Raw genomic sequence first — 16003 nt, forward strand, 5'->3', positions numbered from 1 at the left:
TGATAACTCAGAAATAAACCCTAACATATTTGAGAATTTAGAATATGTCATCACAAATCAAGTTGTATTCTTATATTTTGCTAGCCCCGCCGCCCCACCTCAGTGTGTATGATATCTGAAATGGAATTAAATTTTCAAATCTCTTCGAAATTGCAGGTAGCAGAATTTCTGAAAAGTTTCTAAAACCAAGGCTTAGTATCTTGAAAATAACAGAGCAGTACCTGTGTGACTCTTTTAAAGATATTCAAAACATTATTGACACTTTACGTTCTGTACCATCATTATTGTTTTATTTTAGTCAGCATAAAACTCTTCATCTGGGCTTTATTAGGTTCATTCCGGACCTCTGTACCCAAGCCCCAATTTTCCTACCCCCTGGGAATTTTAGGAGCCTTATCCTCGCAAAAATAGAGAATGCCTATGAATGCCACGTCATAGATATTTTGAGAATCGTTGAAGGTTTCCAAGGTTTTTTATTTTTTCTTTTTTTTTTTTACCTTCCTGGAGAATTAAGTCTCTTCTTTCCTTTGTAGGACTCTAACTTCTCAGCCTTCTGCCAGCATAATGCTTGTGTATTTTTTTTTTTTTTTTAATCAGGAACCCAGGTGATAAGTCACTTGTCAGATTTCAATAGGATTACCACATCGCCTTGGGCTCCTCATGCCAGCAGTTTATCAGGCTGCCACCATTAGACACGCTTCAAAATGAATCTGTAGTTATTTCAGATTTAGATTCTTCTCATCTCATTTTCTTGCCTTCTTGTCTTTTCTTAACCCATTAAACTCACCTTGCATTATTCATTTCTCCCTGCAGCCTGAACCTCCTTCTTTAAAAGAAGCTGCAAACATGCAAGAGACTACACATCAAGGTTCTCTCTAGTTGCAGATGGGGTGTATCTTACTTCTCATGTAAAAGGATGTCTTTTCATAGTAAAAAATGCAGAATATTTTGCTTGATCTACACTGTGTATGTGTTTATTTACTCATAAATAAAATACAAACAGTGTGATGTATCACCCTGAGCCCTGGATTAGGAGAATGAGAATTTGGGGTCAAAGCAATTTGTGTTTTCTAACTCTATGATCTAGGTGGTTTGATCTCTTGGAGCCTTAATGTCCTAGTGTTCAATAGTGTTTCAATAATACTTACTTTGGAGGGTTGATGTGATGATTAAATGACGTAATGCAGATGAAGGCATCATGACAATGCCCAGCACATAGCAAATACTGAACAAATGTTGGTTCATCTGAATCTGAGAGCTTGTTCTCCTGATAAGCTCAGTGATAAGGATGCTGCTACCAGAGTTCGTGACTCTGGAAAATTTATACTCAATCTGGAGTGTTCATAGAGTATACAAAAAGTTGTCTTCGTGAAGAGAAGAGAGAAGATTTATGGCAGGGACAGAGGGGGTGATAACAGGAAAGGTGAATGTAATGGGCATTTAGTGAGAGTCAGGAACAAGTCAAAGGAGAGAGGAAAGCTGGGATGGGGAGGAGAGGGGAGTGGGCAGAAGCAGATAAGATGGAGTGGGCTGAATGGAGTTGCTCATCTCCTGCACCTGAGCCACATTATTTTTGGTACCCTGAAGGCTTAGTTTATCTATGATTTCCCTCGTGGGGTTTTTGATATTATTAAGAGAGACCCGTGTGACTGTTTCCATATTTTTGCTTCTACTTAGTTAGTCAGAAACATTTCATGCTTTCAAAGTCAACTTAAAATAAATTAGAGCAGGGGAATTTTTTTTTTTTTTAATCAGAAAAGACCATTCCAGTGTCCCTGGAGATTGCTCTGCCCACGTTTGTGGAGAATCAGAGGAAGAGTTCTTTCCCATTCTCTCAGATTTCAAAGAGGAGAGTGCCCAAAAGGCTCACATCAAATTGAGTTGGGATGAGCCCTGTCAGGGGGCTGTGATCCCCCTAAGGCAGGAATGAGTAGCAGATGAAATTCTGGTTGTATTCTCTAGGATCCAAAGACTGTGTGGAAACTCTATGAGTTGGGTACCTTTTGAACTCAGTGTCACTCCTGTTGGCCCCCTTTTAAAGCTCTAGCTCTACTGCGTTCTCTTTATTTCTGTCCCAGGGAGTCTCTGATGATGTGGAAGTGGCACCACAGTCATGCACAGTAGACCCAGAGAGCTAGGGACTTAATACCCTATGTTGTTACCCTTGTCCATGGGATGAGAGCCTGTAGATAAATGCTGTCTCTTCTGTTGCTTGGGAGGATCATTCTGAGCGTGACCTACAGCTCCTCTGAAGATCTCTGACAGCAATAATATAAGAGATGGGAGGGAAGAGTTAGGATTATTTTGTTATTATAAGGTACTCAAACTACCTGTGAAGGGGTACGGTATTATTTGAAAGTGGACTTGGATTAGCTGTAAATGTATATTGTGAACTCTAGGGCAACAACTAAAAACAGTTAACAGAATAACTATAAGCAATATGCTAAGAAAGAGGAATCATGTAAGATGCTCATTTAAAACCATAAAAGGCAGAAAAACAGTGGAAGACAAAAATAAGAACAAAACAAAAGCAACAAAGAGAAAACAGTAATAAATATGGTGGCTGTTAATCCGATTATATAGATAATCATTTAAATGTCACTGGTCTAAATTGACCAGTGGTTTCAATGTACTGATTAAAACATGGTTAATAACCAACCATGGTGATAGCTCAATATTGCACCTGTGTGCTGGCTTTCCCTTGTTGTACCCTGATTCACTCTCTCTGTCCTCCACTCACTCCTGCTTCCTGAAATCACTTCCAAATAACCTACTTGCCATGAGCCCTTGTCTCAGGATCTACTTTCTAGAAGGAAACTAGGCCACAACCCTACATTGGAAGCAATTCAGGATGGGCTAAGAAAGGCCCCTTTCTCTGAATATGGTGGTATTCTTTGTTTCACTTTTAATATGTTTCCTGTGATATATTTTTTACTTAAAATTGTTGAAACCATTCTGTTCACCTTTTGCCTTAAAGGTTTATTTTTTAAAAAATAGTCCGTCATTACTAATTAATTTACTCAGCAAACATCTCTTCAAGGCCTGTTGAGAACAATCATAAGTTCATACTGATAGTTCTAATTCAGATCCCAAACGACAAGATTCTTCTTCACATTCTCCTGTTGCCTACTTGTATTTTCCTTCTCCTGAAGTGAGAACTCTGGATCCCTGCACCCTCATGACAGCTGCTCATTTGCTCTTTCCTATGATATGTATGACATAGTTTAGATTACTACTTTATGATTACTACTGACTAGAAACCTGCTAATGGAAGTTCAAGATTTCTTTGCAGTGTATATGTTTGTGTGTGTGCCCTTAGAATTGGTCTCTGAGGATGTATAGTTGGAGTACAGTATTCAAAAGATATTTAAATTAATTCTTGTTTTCCATTATGGTTATGTTACCAATTTGATATACAGTTAGATTTGATAGTTTCTGTTTGTATTCAGTTTTAGGATTTCTTTATTCCTTGCCAATTTGATTTTCTTTTTGAATATTAAAACATTTACATAGTTCAAAAGTAAAAACTATCTGCAAATGCGAAGTCTTTCTGTCATCTTTAGTGTATTCTGCCTACTCTCAACCCATCCCCGTGTAGATAACCATTTTCATGGTTTCTAGTCTGTTATTCTTGTTTGTCTTTTTGCAAAAATATGCAGACATTTCCCCTATCTTTTACTCCAGAGATAGCATAATACACTATCAAATACTAGATAGCATAATATACAACTCATGCATGTTGCTTTTTCCGCACTTAGAATACATATTGGAAATCACTCCTCATCAGTTTACAGACTTTGGGATATTAGTAGCTCATTATATATATGTAGCATAGTTAATTCAATTGACTAGTATGGTTAGGTTAATTATAGGAATTTCTCAAGGGGTGCAGAAAATATTGGTTATGGACAGCATGAGGACTTTGGTATTGCTAAAGGATAATTTAAAAAACTCATAAGAATCCAAAGTGAATATATGTTAAAGATCTTATTTAACTCATTAATTGATGAAGAAACCAGTAAGATGTTACAACTGGTTTGAAGGAGAATCCAAAGAGCGAATATACAAATCTGTCAGGAAAGCTGAGATGAATTTGCTTATTAGATGTAAAACTGGCAAAATGCATCATATCTACAGGGCAATAATTAATTGCATTCCATGGGACAACTTTACATTTCTAAAACCAAAAATCATTTGCATTACTGTTAGTTTTCTCCAATTTTCAGAACTGTGAAATAGCTACAAGACAATAGAAAATGGAGATAACTGAGATGGGTGAGCTAGACAGGATAGTCACTAAACTTTTTTGTCTATTTCAAGTCTTTAACCATTTCTCTTAACAATGTTTATGGAGCGGATGGGGATGAGGGGTAGGGGAAAACAGATTTATTTTTCTGAAGACTGGCTCTAGTCTGAACCACTCAGTATCTGCCTCGCATTTTTCTGCCTCTCCAGAGTTTCTTGAGGGCAGGGATGGTGTAATAAAAGTTTCTGTATGTCTTGGAGGATCCAGCACAGAGCTCTAAAGTGCTCCGCACTGTGCTAGAGTACTGGGGGCACAATCGTAAATCCCCTTCTGTTGATGGTTGGCATGTATCAGTGGACTCATGCCCCAGGCATATCCACTATTTTTGTCTTCCCATTTTGTGCTGTGTTGTTCACGTACAGCAGACTGTTGTCAATAATTTACCTTCTGAAAGAGATTAAAACAGAAATAGCAAAATTCTCCTCATAATGTTTCGTGTTATGCCAGCTTCCTGGATCTCTCTCGGGTTTGTGCCTTAGGCCAGGTTATAGGTGATACGGTACTAATGAGCTGTTATAATTAGATCCTTGTGATTGGAGCCCAAGTTCTACTTAAATTACAGCTTTTATCAAGTCAGATAATGGCTGGAACACTCCAGGACAGGGCTGAGGCTTTGATATTGCCCTTCTTTAAAACATTTATTATTATTATAGTTTTAAAAAAATTATTGTTTGGGTTCAGTGAGAAGGGTAATTTATTCCCCATTTTATCCTGCTGTGAAAAATTTTCTTATCTCAGTCACGATAGAAGTGTTTGCTGAAATAGAATATTCTCATTTGAATCACGTATTCATCATCTGTGTGCTTCCTCTTCATGAATATGGAGGGGATCTTTGCTTATATTTTCTATCTTGAAATACAGCTTTTCAGAGCACGGTTCAACTGCAGGCCCACGAGCTGCTCCACCCCCAGCATTTTCTAATGGCATCACAGTCTACCTGGCTGCTTAACCAGAAACCTCAGTCCATCTTGCCACTTCTCTCTCTTCATCGTCTACACCCAATCAGTTACCAAATCCTACTGATTCTCCTTGCTTATCTCCTAAATCCACCTGTTTCTGTCTTCATTATCACTGTGCTTTTCCAGACCCCTCATTTTCTCACGGCCAATTTGCCATTTGGTTGATCACCCAGTTCTAGGCTCACACACACCTCCCAACTGGAACATCCTCTGTATTGCTGGTTCCCAATATTTTTTTAAGCAAAGACCCTGCCCCGCCCCCCCCCCTTAAGTTAAAAAACAAAACAAAACAAAAACCAAATCAAAGACTATCCCATGAGAGTGATTGTTCTCTGGGTTCTCAAAGGTCAAGAGAACCAGGCCATTTCCATTTTTTGAGTTTCTCAGAATATTAAAAAATGTGAGGAAATGCCAAAATAAGCTATAAAAATTGTAGTGTGTTATAACTGTTTGCATTTAACAAATTAATAATTTTAACATGAGAAAACTGTGCAGTGTAGTTATGCCTTTCACATGATAATTGGAGGATTTATTAAAATGTCAGTTCCTAGTACTTTATAGAGGGTGTATCATTTGGATATGGGGAACACCTTTATGTTAATATGCTGAGCACACATATAACATTTAGGAAAGCATTTGGCTACAAACAACCAAATACCTAAGAATGTAATAAGTCAGTATTCATATGTCTCACATCTAGAAATCTGGAGATGAGGGAGACCAGGGAAGCTGTTCAGCTGTGTTGTCGGGGATTCAGGTTCTTTCCACCTTTCTATTTTTCCATATGCAAGATGTAAGCTTTTGTCATAATGTTTGTCACCTCATGGTCACAAGATGGCTGCTGTAGCTCTAACACATGTTCACCTTCCAGTAAGAAGAAGAAAGAAAAGCAAAGGGGAAAATAAGGAAAGGCAAAATTTAAAGGGACAAAAATGTTTTTCTCCTGTTGAGACTTTACTTTTTTATTGGGACAGAGACACTAGTCCCGGGGATTTCCACCTACATTTCATTGGCCAGAATTATAACATATGGTTAGCCATAGCAGTAAGGGAGGCTGGGAAATTGAGTATATTGTTTTCTAGCCTCTTTGGAAGAGGAAGGCAAGTAAAAAGGGAGTTGGGAATGAATGTTGAGTGAATCCTATTTATAGCTTCTGCCACAGTCGTCGTCTTTTATTTTTTTTCTTCCTTTTTATATATTTTTTTTATTGAGGTGAAGTTTACTTAACTTAAAATTAACCTTAAAAAATTATTTTTATTTTTATTTTTTTTAAACATCTTTATTGGAGTATAATTGCTTTACATTGTTGTGTTAGATTCTGTTGTATAACAAAGTGAATCAGCTATATATATATACATATATCCCCATATCCCCTCCCTCTTGTGTCTCTCTCCCAGCCTCCCTATCCCACCCCTCTAGGTGGTCACAAAGCATGGAGCTGATCTCCCTGTGCTATGTGGCTGCTTCCCACTAGCTATCTGTTTTACATTTGGTAGTGTATATATGTAAATGCCACTCTCTCACTTTGTCCCAGCCTACCCTTCCCCCTCCCCATGTCCTCAAGTCCATTCTCTACATCTGTGTCTTTATTCCTATCCTGCCCCTAGGTTCTTCAGAACCATTTTTTTTTTTTTAGATTCCATATATATGTGTTAGCATACAGTATTTGTTTTTCTCTTTCTGACTTACTTCACTCTGTATGACAGACACTAGGTCCATCCACCTCACTACAGATAACTCAATTTCGTTTCTCTTTATGGCTGAGTAATATTCCATTGTATATATGTGCCACATCTTCTTTATCCATTCATCTGTCGATGGACACTTAGGTTGCTTCCATGTCCTGGCGATTGTAAATAGTGCTGCAATGAACATTTTGGTACATGAGTCTTTTTGAATTATGGTTTTCTCAGGGTATATGCCCAGTAGTGGGATTGCTGGGTCGTATGGTAGTTCTATTTTTAGTTTTTTAAGGAACCTCCATACTGTTCTCCATAGTGGCTGCCTTCTTTTAAACTTGCCAGTGTATCTTTGTAGCTGCTGGTACAACTTCTGAAGGTTTTATTGCATGTCCATCTGGGACCCCTGATGGAGAGATAGCTTGGATCACATGACCCTTCTGATTCACTGACTGAGAAAATGAAAAACCTATTATGCATTCATTAGTGCTTTTACATAAATTTCTAGTTTATTAATCATATCTATATATACTTAAAAATTAGTCGTATATATAGACTTCGTTATTTCATCTACAGATACAGTGGATTCACAGACCTCTTCATATAGCCTTGCTAGTCCCTATGGGTTCACTACTCTACAGCACCCTAGTTTCCTTTCAGGAACACAGAAATGGTCATGTCACCATAACCTTGGTTTAAAATCTTTAGTTCTTTTTTTTTTTTAAATTTATTTTATTTATTTATTTATTTATTTTTGGCTGTGCTGGGTCTTCGGTTCGTGCGAGGGCTTTCTCTAGTTGCGGCAAGTGGGGGCCACTCTTCATCGCGGTGCGGGGACCGCTCTTCATCGCGGTGCGCGGGCCTTTCACTATCGCGGCCCCTCCCGTTGCGGGGCACAGGCTCCAGACGCGCAGGCTCAGCAGCTGTGGCTCACGGGCCCAGCTGCTCCGTGGCATGTGGGATCTTCCCAGACCAGGGCTCGAACCCGTGTCCCCTGCATTAGCAGGCAGATTCTCAACCACTGCGCCACCAGGGAAGCCCTAAAATCTTTAGTTCTTTTTTGCCTACAGAAGAAATTCTAAAATGATCAGCATTTTATTCAAGGCCCTATACAACCAATCTTTGGCCTTATCTCTGGTCACTGTCCTCTCTCTCGAGCTGCTTTGTTCTGCCGCTGAGCCTTTGCACATGCTATTTGCACTGAATGCTCTTCTCTCTCTTCCCCATCTGCTGAAGATCTGTTCCTGCTTTAGACTCATATCAGACGTCACGTTCGCTGTGTGGCTTTCCCCAGGGCCCTGAGGCAGAGTGGGGGAGCTCTCCTCTGCCCCTTCTAGCACTTGTTTGTCCCTTAGTTATGGTTCATTGCCCATTTATTGTGATTGCTTATAGGCTGACTCATCCCAGGGGAACCAGTCTCATTCGTCTGTCTATTTCGAGAGCCCAGAATGGAATCTGGCATATTGAGGCAATTCAAAATTTGTATATTGAATGAGTAAATGAAAGAATGAATGGAAATAGGCAGGGAGTTCATTGTAAGTTCTTCGCTTAGATCAGATCTAAGAAAACAGGCTGCTGCTTTTGTCTTCCTCCTAGAACCAGACCTTCGTTAACACAAAACCAGACTTTCATTAATAGGACCAGATCTTATTAAGATATGTGTTTAGGACTTTGAAAAAGCTGTCTTCCGTTTCAGGAGTTGGAGGGCTCTGTTTCCTGCTCTTAATGTGCCTTAATTTTCTCTGGATTGACACAAAAGCAGTTTGGATGTGGGACACCCCCAAGGGTCATTCGTGACCATGGTCATTAAAAGAGTTGTTTTCGGACCCATGGGTGTCCTTGGTGAAGGTTCAGGGGTCCTCATGAGGTGCTCCCTTTTGTGTGTGAAGTTCTTTTGATCTTAGCTGCAGAGACAACCTTCAGGCACAACAAACTACGGTGATTTCTTCTGTTGTGGGCTGTGGATGGTTGATCACAGAGGCATCCGCACGAGCATACGAATGTGTTCTCTACCCACCGATCACATGCATGTGCATTAGCTGGCACTGCTCCTTACCCCTCCATGCCCACCTCCTCATGCCCCATAAAGAGTCTTTGTGTGAATTAGAAAAAGGTCCTCCTTCTGCACGGATGGGATAGAAAAAGCCAACCCCCTCTGGATGGACACAGCTCCATGGGTGCATGACTCAGAGACCTGACAGTATATCTGAGCGAAGATAAAGGCTTTCTTTCCTCTGGGAAGAGGATAAGCAGCACCGGCCAGTGGTAACTGGGTAATGATAGTGGTCATGCCCTCAGTCTCTACCTTAAAAATATAACTTGCTCATAGACATTTAAAATAATAACTATTTTTATTATTTATTTTTAATACTTATTTGTATTTTTATAATAGCTCTTAATTTTAGAACATTTTTAGATTTACAGAAAATTTGCAAAGATAGTACAAAGAGCTCCCAAATACCCCATTCCCAGTTTCCCCAATTATTAAGCTTTTATATTAGTATGGTACATTTGTCACAATTAATGAACCAATATCGATATACATTATTATTAACTAATGTACATACTTTATTCAGATTTCCTTAGTTTTTCCTAATGTCCTTTCTTAGTTTCAGGACCCCATCAGGATACCACGTTTAGTTATCATGTCTTCTTAGGCTCCTCTAGGCTGTGACAGTTTTTCAGACTTTCCTTGTTTTTTGATTACCTTGACGGTTTTGAGGAGTACTGGTCAGATGTTTTGCAGAGTGTCTGTCAGTTGGGATTTGTCTTTTCCCTATGACTAGACTGAGTGTTTTAATGGGTTTTATTATTTTTAGGTGTGGTAAAGCCAACAGATCAGGGGATGACTGCCATTGAAAAGATAGTTTGTTAGTATTCACAGATCCCAAAAGAGGGGGTACACGTCTTACCACAGAGGCCACGCTGAGAAGCATTGGGGTTGTTGTGAGGCGGAGGGAGGGAGGAACTATGGGCAAGAGTCTTTACTGTGGTTTCTGTGGGAAGGAATGGGTTCTGCCAGGTAAGCAGGCTTAGGATTGGCTAGATGGAATAATTTTAGTGGGCTCTGGGGCATAGGGGCTGTCCCTAGATGTCTGGTACCTGTCTGGGGTTATCGGGGCAGGTGGAGAGTGGCTCAGGATGTGAAAGCTTGGTGAGGGAGGTGTTGGGGTGTGGGTGCTGGTTTGGTTGGCTGGTATCTGAAAAGCATGCCCCTTGGAGGGGGGACTCTTCCTGAGGAATGGAGGGGAGGGAGGAAGGGGGAGGTGACGGAGGCAGGAGGCCAAGGCAAGATGACTCAAGGGTATTTTCTGGTTGTCCAAACAGGGCATGTCTGGCATACGCATGTAGGGCAGATGTTAAAGTATTAAGTTTACAGAAGATAGGAACATGCTTAGTACTCTCGGGTTATATATTTTGGGGAGAAAGACCATGGAGGTAAAGTGCCATTTTCATCACGTCGTATCAAGGATATAACTTATCACTGTTGACATTGACCTTGATTACCTGGCTGATCAGGCCCTATTTTGTGGCACCATATCTACTCATGTCTGCCTTTAATGTTCATCTCATATGTTTGAAGTGTTTGTAGGGTAGGGTATTGGTAAACATCCAGTGTAGTTTTCCTTGAGTCTTGATCTTCCAGAAGAATGAACCTGCCTGTAGTGGGTTCTGGTTCTTAGATGGGGGACCCTCTTTGGGGTAGGTGTCTCCGCGGAATACAGTCTTGAAACTTGGGCCTTATGCAAGATAAGTTCACAGGGGAGACTTGTGTCTGAATATCCTGCTGTTCTCTAAAATGGTAGTCCTTTGTATACTTCCAGTTGCTGAATAAATACTTCAGTAAATACCGACAACTCTGTCAGGAGTTGGAGTTGATTACCACTGAAATGAGACAGGATATATATTCATAATACTTAGCTGTGAGTTAAAATGCTCGGAGTATTAACCTATTTTTGTATATAAATTTTAAAAATCCTGGTTACTCCATAAGTTGCCTGACCAAAACCTTTTGGAGCCCTCTGATGTTGGTGGAGATCATGAAAGGTATGTCAGTGTTCCTGCTCTGCTTTTGAAAATCCCGAGTTGGGCAAGGCAGGCCATTGAGTTGGTTGGTAACTCACCTTCACCCCTTTTTCCCCCTCATGCCTCAGGGTCTAAGTCGCAGAACTGTCTGTGGAACTCCCTCATCGATGGTCTCACAGGGAATGTCAAGGAGAAGCCACGGCCAACGATTGTCCATGACCCCCGGCCACCGGAGGAAATCCTAGCTGATGAATTGCCTCAGCTTGATAGCCCGGAAGCCTTGGTGAAAACGTCCTTCAGGTTTGGTGCATTGCAACTCAGTTTGTTCCTTCTTATTTGCTTGTGGAGTTATTTCAGTCCAGTTGGATGCCATGTCAGCGTGGCCAGCAAGTTACCTCATTTCTCTGCACTAAGTAAATTAGAATTGATGAAGTAGTGTTGGAAGTAATGCCCGCTAAACTTCTGGCTGGATTTCCTGAAGGTAGTGAAGACCATTTCGGTAGTTAAGTTGCTGTTGGTATTTAATTGGTATTGGCATGTAAATGCTGAGGCAAAGGATTTACTGACATTGGCAATTTGAGTTGGATTAATGAGTCTTTTGCTTCAAAGGAGGATGACGCAGGGAGATAAGTGCACAGGGAAAACGCACGTGGTGGGAATTAACTCAGCCCCGTGCCTTTAGAGTCCCTTGCTGGGGGAAGTTTTCTAGTTGTAAGAGAAGTGAGAGCTGCTGCCTTCTGAAATGCAGTGTGGATCTTCTTGTGTGGTTTCCCAGGTGGCTGTTGACTCTGTTCTTGTTCATCGTTTAGTCCTGCGTTTTCCCGCAAAGTTCTCTGGTGTTTTCTTTTTGTATTGTGCTCCACTTCCATCATGAGGCGTCTCCTTACCTTCTCACCTGTATTAAATAGAAATCAGTCTGGGTATGGATGCGGTACAGAAAAGTGATTCTTTTTTCTGAATGGGTCTTTCAAACTCACTTTTGAAATACGCAGTCGTACTGGTATCAGAAATTAAGATTTAATGATTTTGCCAGCCTGCCTTCCTCCCCTCCTTTCCCCCTGTTATTCTAATTTTACTTCTTTCATTTTTCTTGCCATTATATAAGGCTTTCATACTCTCCACATGGCTAGTAGTACATGTAAGCTTCCCTTTTCTTCTCTCATAAACAAATCAGACAGGATTTGGAGTCCAGGAAATATACTTGAAAAATGTGCTCTCTTTTGCATCCAGGTGATGTGTGTAATCGCCCAGTAAAAGCCATTTCACTGTGTGAAGGTTCTTAGTGTGGACTGAATTTTAGGTGTGGTAAGGCCAAGAGATGAGTTCTGAAAAGGAGTGAATAAGGGTTTGGATTTCTTTATATAATGTGACTGATGCAGTGACGGGACCAGAATTGCAAGGCAGATGCTTTTCTTATTCCTAGTAAGGGTTTACTGCATTGTGAGGTTTAAATAAAATAAAAACCACTCAAGTAGAGAGAAGTACATTCTATGAACCTGTGATTCTCTGCAAGTGACTGTGGGGGGAAGAGGGGAGGGTGAATGGGTCTCATGGTCTGTGTGTTCTCATCTCCAAGTGTCTCTGGTGGAGTCAACCCCTTCATATACTGTCTTCTGGTAATTACACCTTCCACCTCAAACCAGGTTCATCGTCTTCTTCAGTGAATAGCTAAAGAGCTGCTCCCATTAAAAGAACATATTATTTGCTAGCCCAACTCCATTACCATCATCCCTTCTCTTTGCATTCCCTCTGTGCTCTTTAACAGAGAAAAGGTACTGATGGCCATGAACTTCTTTTGATCTGCTAGTTGTATTATGTGCCAATGTCTTGGTTCCAGAAAGAGATTAAGTTATAAGTTTGTTAAGGTCAGGATTTATTTCTGGTTCCTTGTAGCACTTGGTGTGTAGTAGGAAAAACACAGTAGGTGTAAATATGCCAGTCCTATAGCAGTGGAAGCCAGAAATGTATTGGCATTTGTTGTTCATTTACTGGTCTCCTTAATACAATTCTGTGCTATCCTGGAACCATCCTTTCTTCCAAAGAAGATAGTTGATTTCAACAGCAATGTTAGAGGGTGAATATTCTCTAATGCAGTTGTCCTTAATTGTGGTAGTAACGTCAGTTGTGAGATTTGTTGCAGATAAATTATTATAAGCAAAATGTGGGAACAGCTTACTTATCAAGAAATAATTTAGAGCAGAATCAAGGTTGCTCTTGTAGCAGAAGACCTAAATAGACATATCTCCAAAGAAGACATACAGATGGCCAAGAGGCACATGAAAAGCTGCTCAACATCACTAATCATTAGAGAAATGCAAATCAAAACTACAGTGAGGTATCACCTCACACCAGTTAGAATGGGCATCATCAGAAAATCTACAAACAACAAATGCTGGAGAGGGTGTGGAGAAAAGGGAACCCTCTTGCACTGTTGGTGGGAATGTAAATTGATACAGCCACTATGGAGAACAGTATGGAGGTTCCTTAAAAAACTAAAAATAGAATTACCATATGACCCAGCAGTTCCACTCCTGGGCATATACCCAGAGAAAACCATAATTCAAAAAGACACATGCACCCCAATGTTCATTGCAGCACTATTTACAATAGCCAGGTCATGGAAGCAACCTAAATGCCCATCGACAGACGAATGGATAAAGAAGATGTGGTACACATATACAATGAAATATTACTCAGCCATAAAAAGGAATGAAATTGCATCATTTGTAGAGACTGTCATACAGAGTGAAGTAAGTCAGAAAGAGAAAAACATCATATATTAATGCATATATGTGGAATCTAGAAAAATGGTACAGATGAACCAGTTTGCAAGGCGGAAATAGAGACACAGATTTAGAGAACAAACATGTGGACACCAAGGGGGGAAAGCAGGGGTGGTGGTGGTGGGATGAATTAGGAGGTTGGGATTGACATATATACACTAATATGTATAAAATAGATAACTAATAAGAACCTGCTGTATGAAAAATAAATAAAATAAAATTCAAAAAAAAAAAAAAAGGTTGCCCTTGTAATAATACCACTTGTTTTCTAGATGCCTTTTGGATTGCAGAGAAGGAATGAGTTATAGCTGGATATTAAATAATGTGATAGGAACATATCACAATGTGTTCCCCCCACCTCCCTTTTTACTCCAGGAGTGAAAAAACCTGGTAATTGCTGACTCCAATATTAGTGACTCTGGAAAATCTAGGACGACCAGTGCATTATGCTCCTACAGTTTTAGACTTCAGGGGTGCATCCATGATCCGCGCTCTCAGTCCCTACAATAACTTCTTTAACCAAGCAGTACAGTCGTCCCTTTGCTGAGACTGAGGTGCTGGGTTCTTTTTTCTGACTCTGAAATTCAGTCTCTCAGCCACCGTACCGTGTGTGTGTGTGTGTGTGTGTGTGTGGACACACTTATACACAACCCCATACACAATTAAGGGATCCGGGCATGTGACTGTGAACATCCTGCCCTTTGCAGTTCTGCAGAGTCTTGTTTGCTGCGGGGGAACACATGGTTCTCGTGAATTGGCATCCTCTTGTCCTCATAGCTCCTCTGCAGGATCGTTACCACCGAGCAACAGGGGAGAAGTGATAGCTTTGCCTACTCCCTTCTCTTTCTCCTTGTTCACACTTGGAGGGCATTTGGAATTTGGGTCCACAAAATATGGTCATCATTTTTTTTTTTTTTTTTTTTTTTTTGCTTGGGCAAGGAAATGCCTCTTTATTGGTGCTGGAGCTGTTCCTGAGGCAGTCAGACCATGGGACCCTCGTTGGGACCCTTGCCCTCAGCTACTTCCATCTGTGGGAGATACTCTGTCCCAAGGGCACCTCTTCTATCAGCTTCTGTACCTGATGCAGAAGTGGGCATGGTAGGTGGGGGTATCCTTCCGGGCAGCAGCTGGGGACGCACGTGCTGGTAGCGCTCGACAGCCACCTCCCGCTCCTCCACGCCTTTGAGCGGATTCACACAGAGTGAATAAGATCAGACTTGGGTTTTGTGGGTCCAGGTGCAGACCCTGTGGGCTCTGAAAGCTCACGAAGCCTCTGGCATGAAAAAGTCTCTTTCAAAACCCGAGACTTTTGAAAAGAGGAAAGTGGGAACCATAACTAAATAAAAAGGCTTGAGTGTCTCGAAAGTAGACACTTCTGGGAACTGTACCCCAGGTGCCTGTTCTCCTTGTTCCTCACGGCCTGTCCCTTTGGACCTTGTTCTGCTCAGGTTTTTCTTAAAAGAGATGAGAGAATATGCTGAGCCTGAAGCTTAAGGAAGATAGACCAGTCCAGCCAGTCTGATTAGTGACCAGAATCTTAGTACTTACCACTAGAGGACCCAAGAGAACAGGAAAGGGCTGGCTGCTGAGAACCCTTTATCTCCCCAGCTTCTAGTGTGCACATTTGCAAGGGTGAGACCCAGCCCAGATTGTACTGAAAGTCAAGGAAACCAGTGTTTATTGAGCATCTGCTATGTCTAGGAACTGTATATTCGTTTGCTCACTTAATCTCCCCAAACCCTGGCAAGGTGTGTATTGCTATCCCAGTTGTGCAGGTCAGGAAACTGAGGCTCAGAGAGATCAAGTAACTTACCCAAAGCCACCCAGCAGGTGACAGAGCTGGAAATTTCAACCCAGTCCACCTGGCTCCAAAGCCTTACCTGTCCACCATGTTCTACCACCACATCACCTTGGCTTTCCTGCTTCTGGGTTTGCTGTTGGTGAAATAAGGTAGCGTGATTGGTTCTGCTAATCTGGATGTGCAATTTGGATATATAGTTTGAGGCTTATCCTATGAGACTGACCCTGTTCTATTGCACTAAATCTTTTTTCTAGTCCAAACTTATGTTTTTGATCCACCTACCCCTTTCTGGTAGGAGCCCATTAAGGTAAACTTTATGTCCAATAAATTCGTTGAGGGATCTTGTTAAATGCAGACCCACATTCAGTAGGTCTGGGCTGCAGCCTGTGAATCTGTGTTTCTAACAAGCTCCCAAGTGATGTGATGGTCCAAGGACCACCCTCTGGGGA

General features: G+C 41.0%; 1 protein-coding gene across 15 annotated transcripts in view; it reads left to right on the plus strand.

Annotated features, from left to right (window-relative positions):
• PDE1C (phosphodiesterase 1C) overlaps positions 1-16003 on the plus strand; it is a 509328-nt gene that overhangs the window by 103035 nt on the left and 390290 nt on the right. For all 15 annotated transcript variants that reach the window (XR_009008777.1, XM_057549584.1, XM_057549586.1 and 12 more), the window contains exon 3: positions 11099-11270. Coding sequence is in view for 14 of the 15 variants with exons in the window: in XM_057549584.1 (XP_057405567.1) it covers positions 11099-11270 (172 nt within the window). In the remaining variant the exon portion in view is untranslated. The remainder of the gene's footprint in view (positions 1-11098; positions 11271-16003) is intronic.

Source organism: Balaenoptera acutorostrata, chromosome 7, assembly GCF_949987535.1.
Source record: "Balaenoptera acutorostrata chromosome 7, mBalAcu1.1, whole genome shotgun sequence".
Taxonomy (NCBI): Eukaryota; Metazoa; Chordata; class Mammalia; order Artiodactyla; family Balaenopteridae; genus Balaenoptera; species Balaenoptera acutorostrata.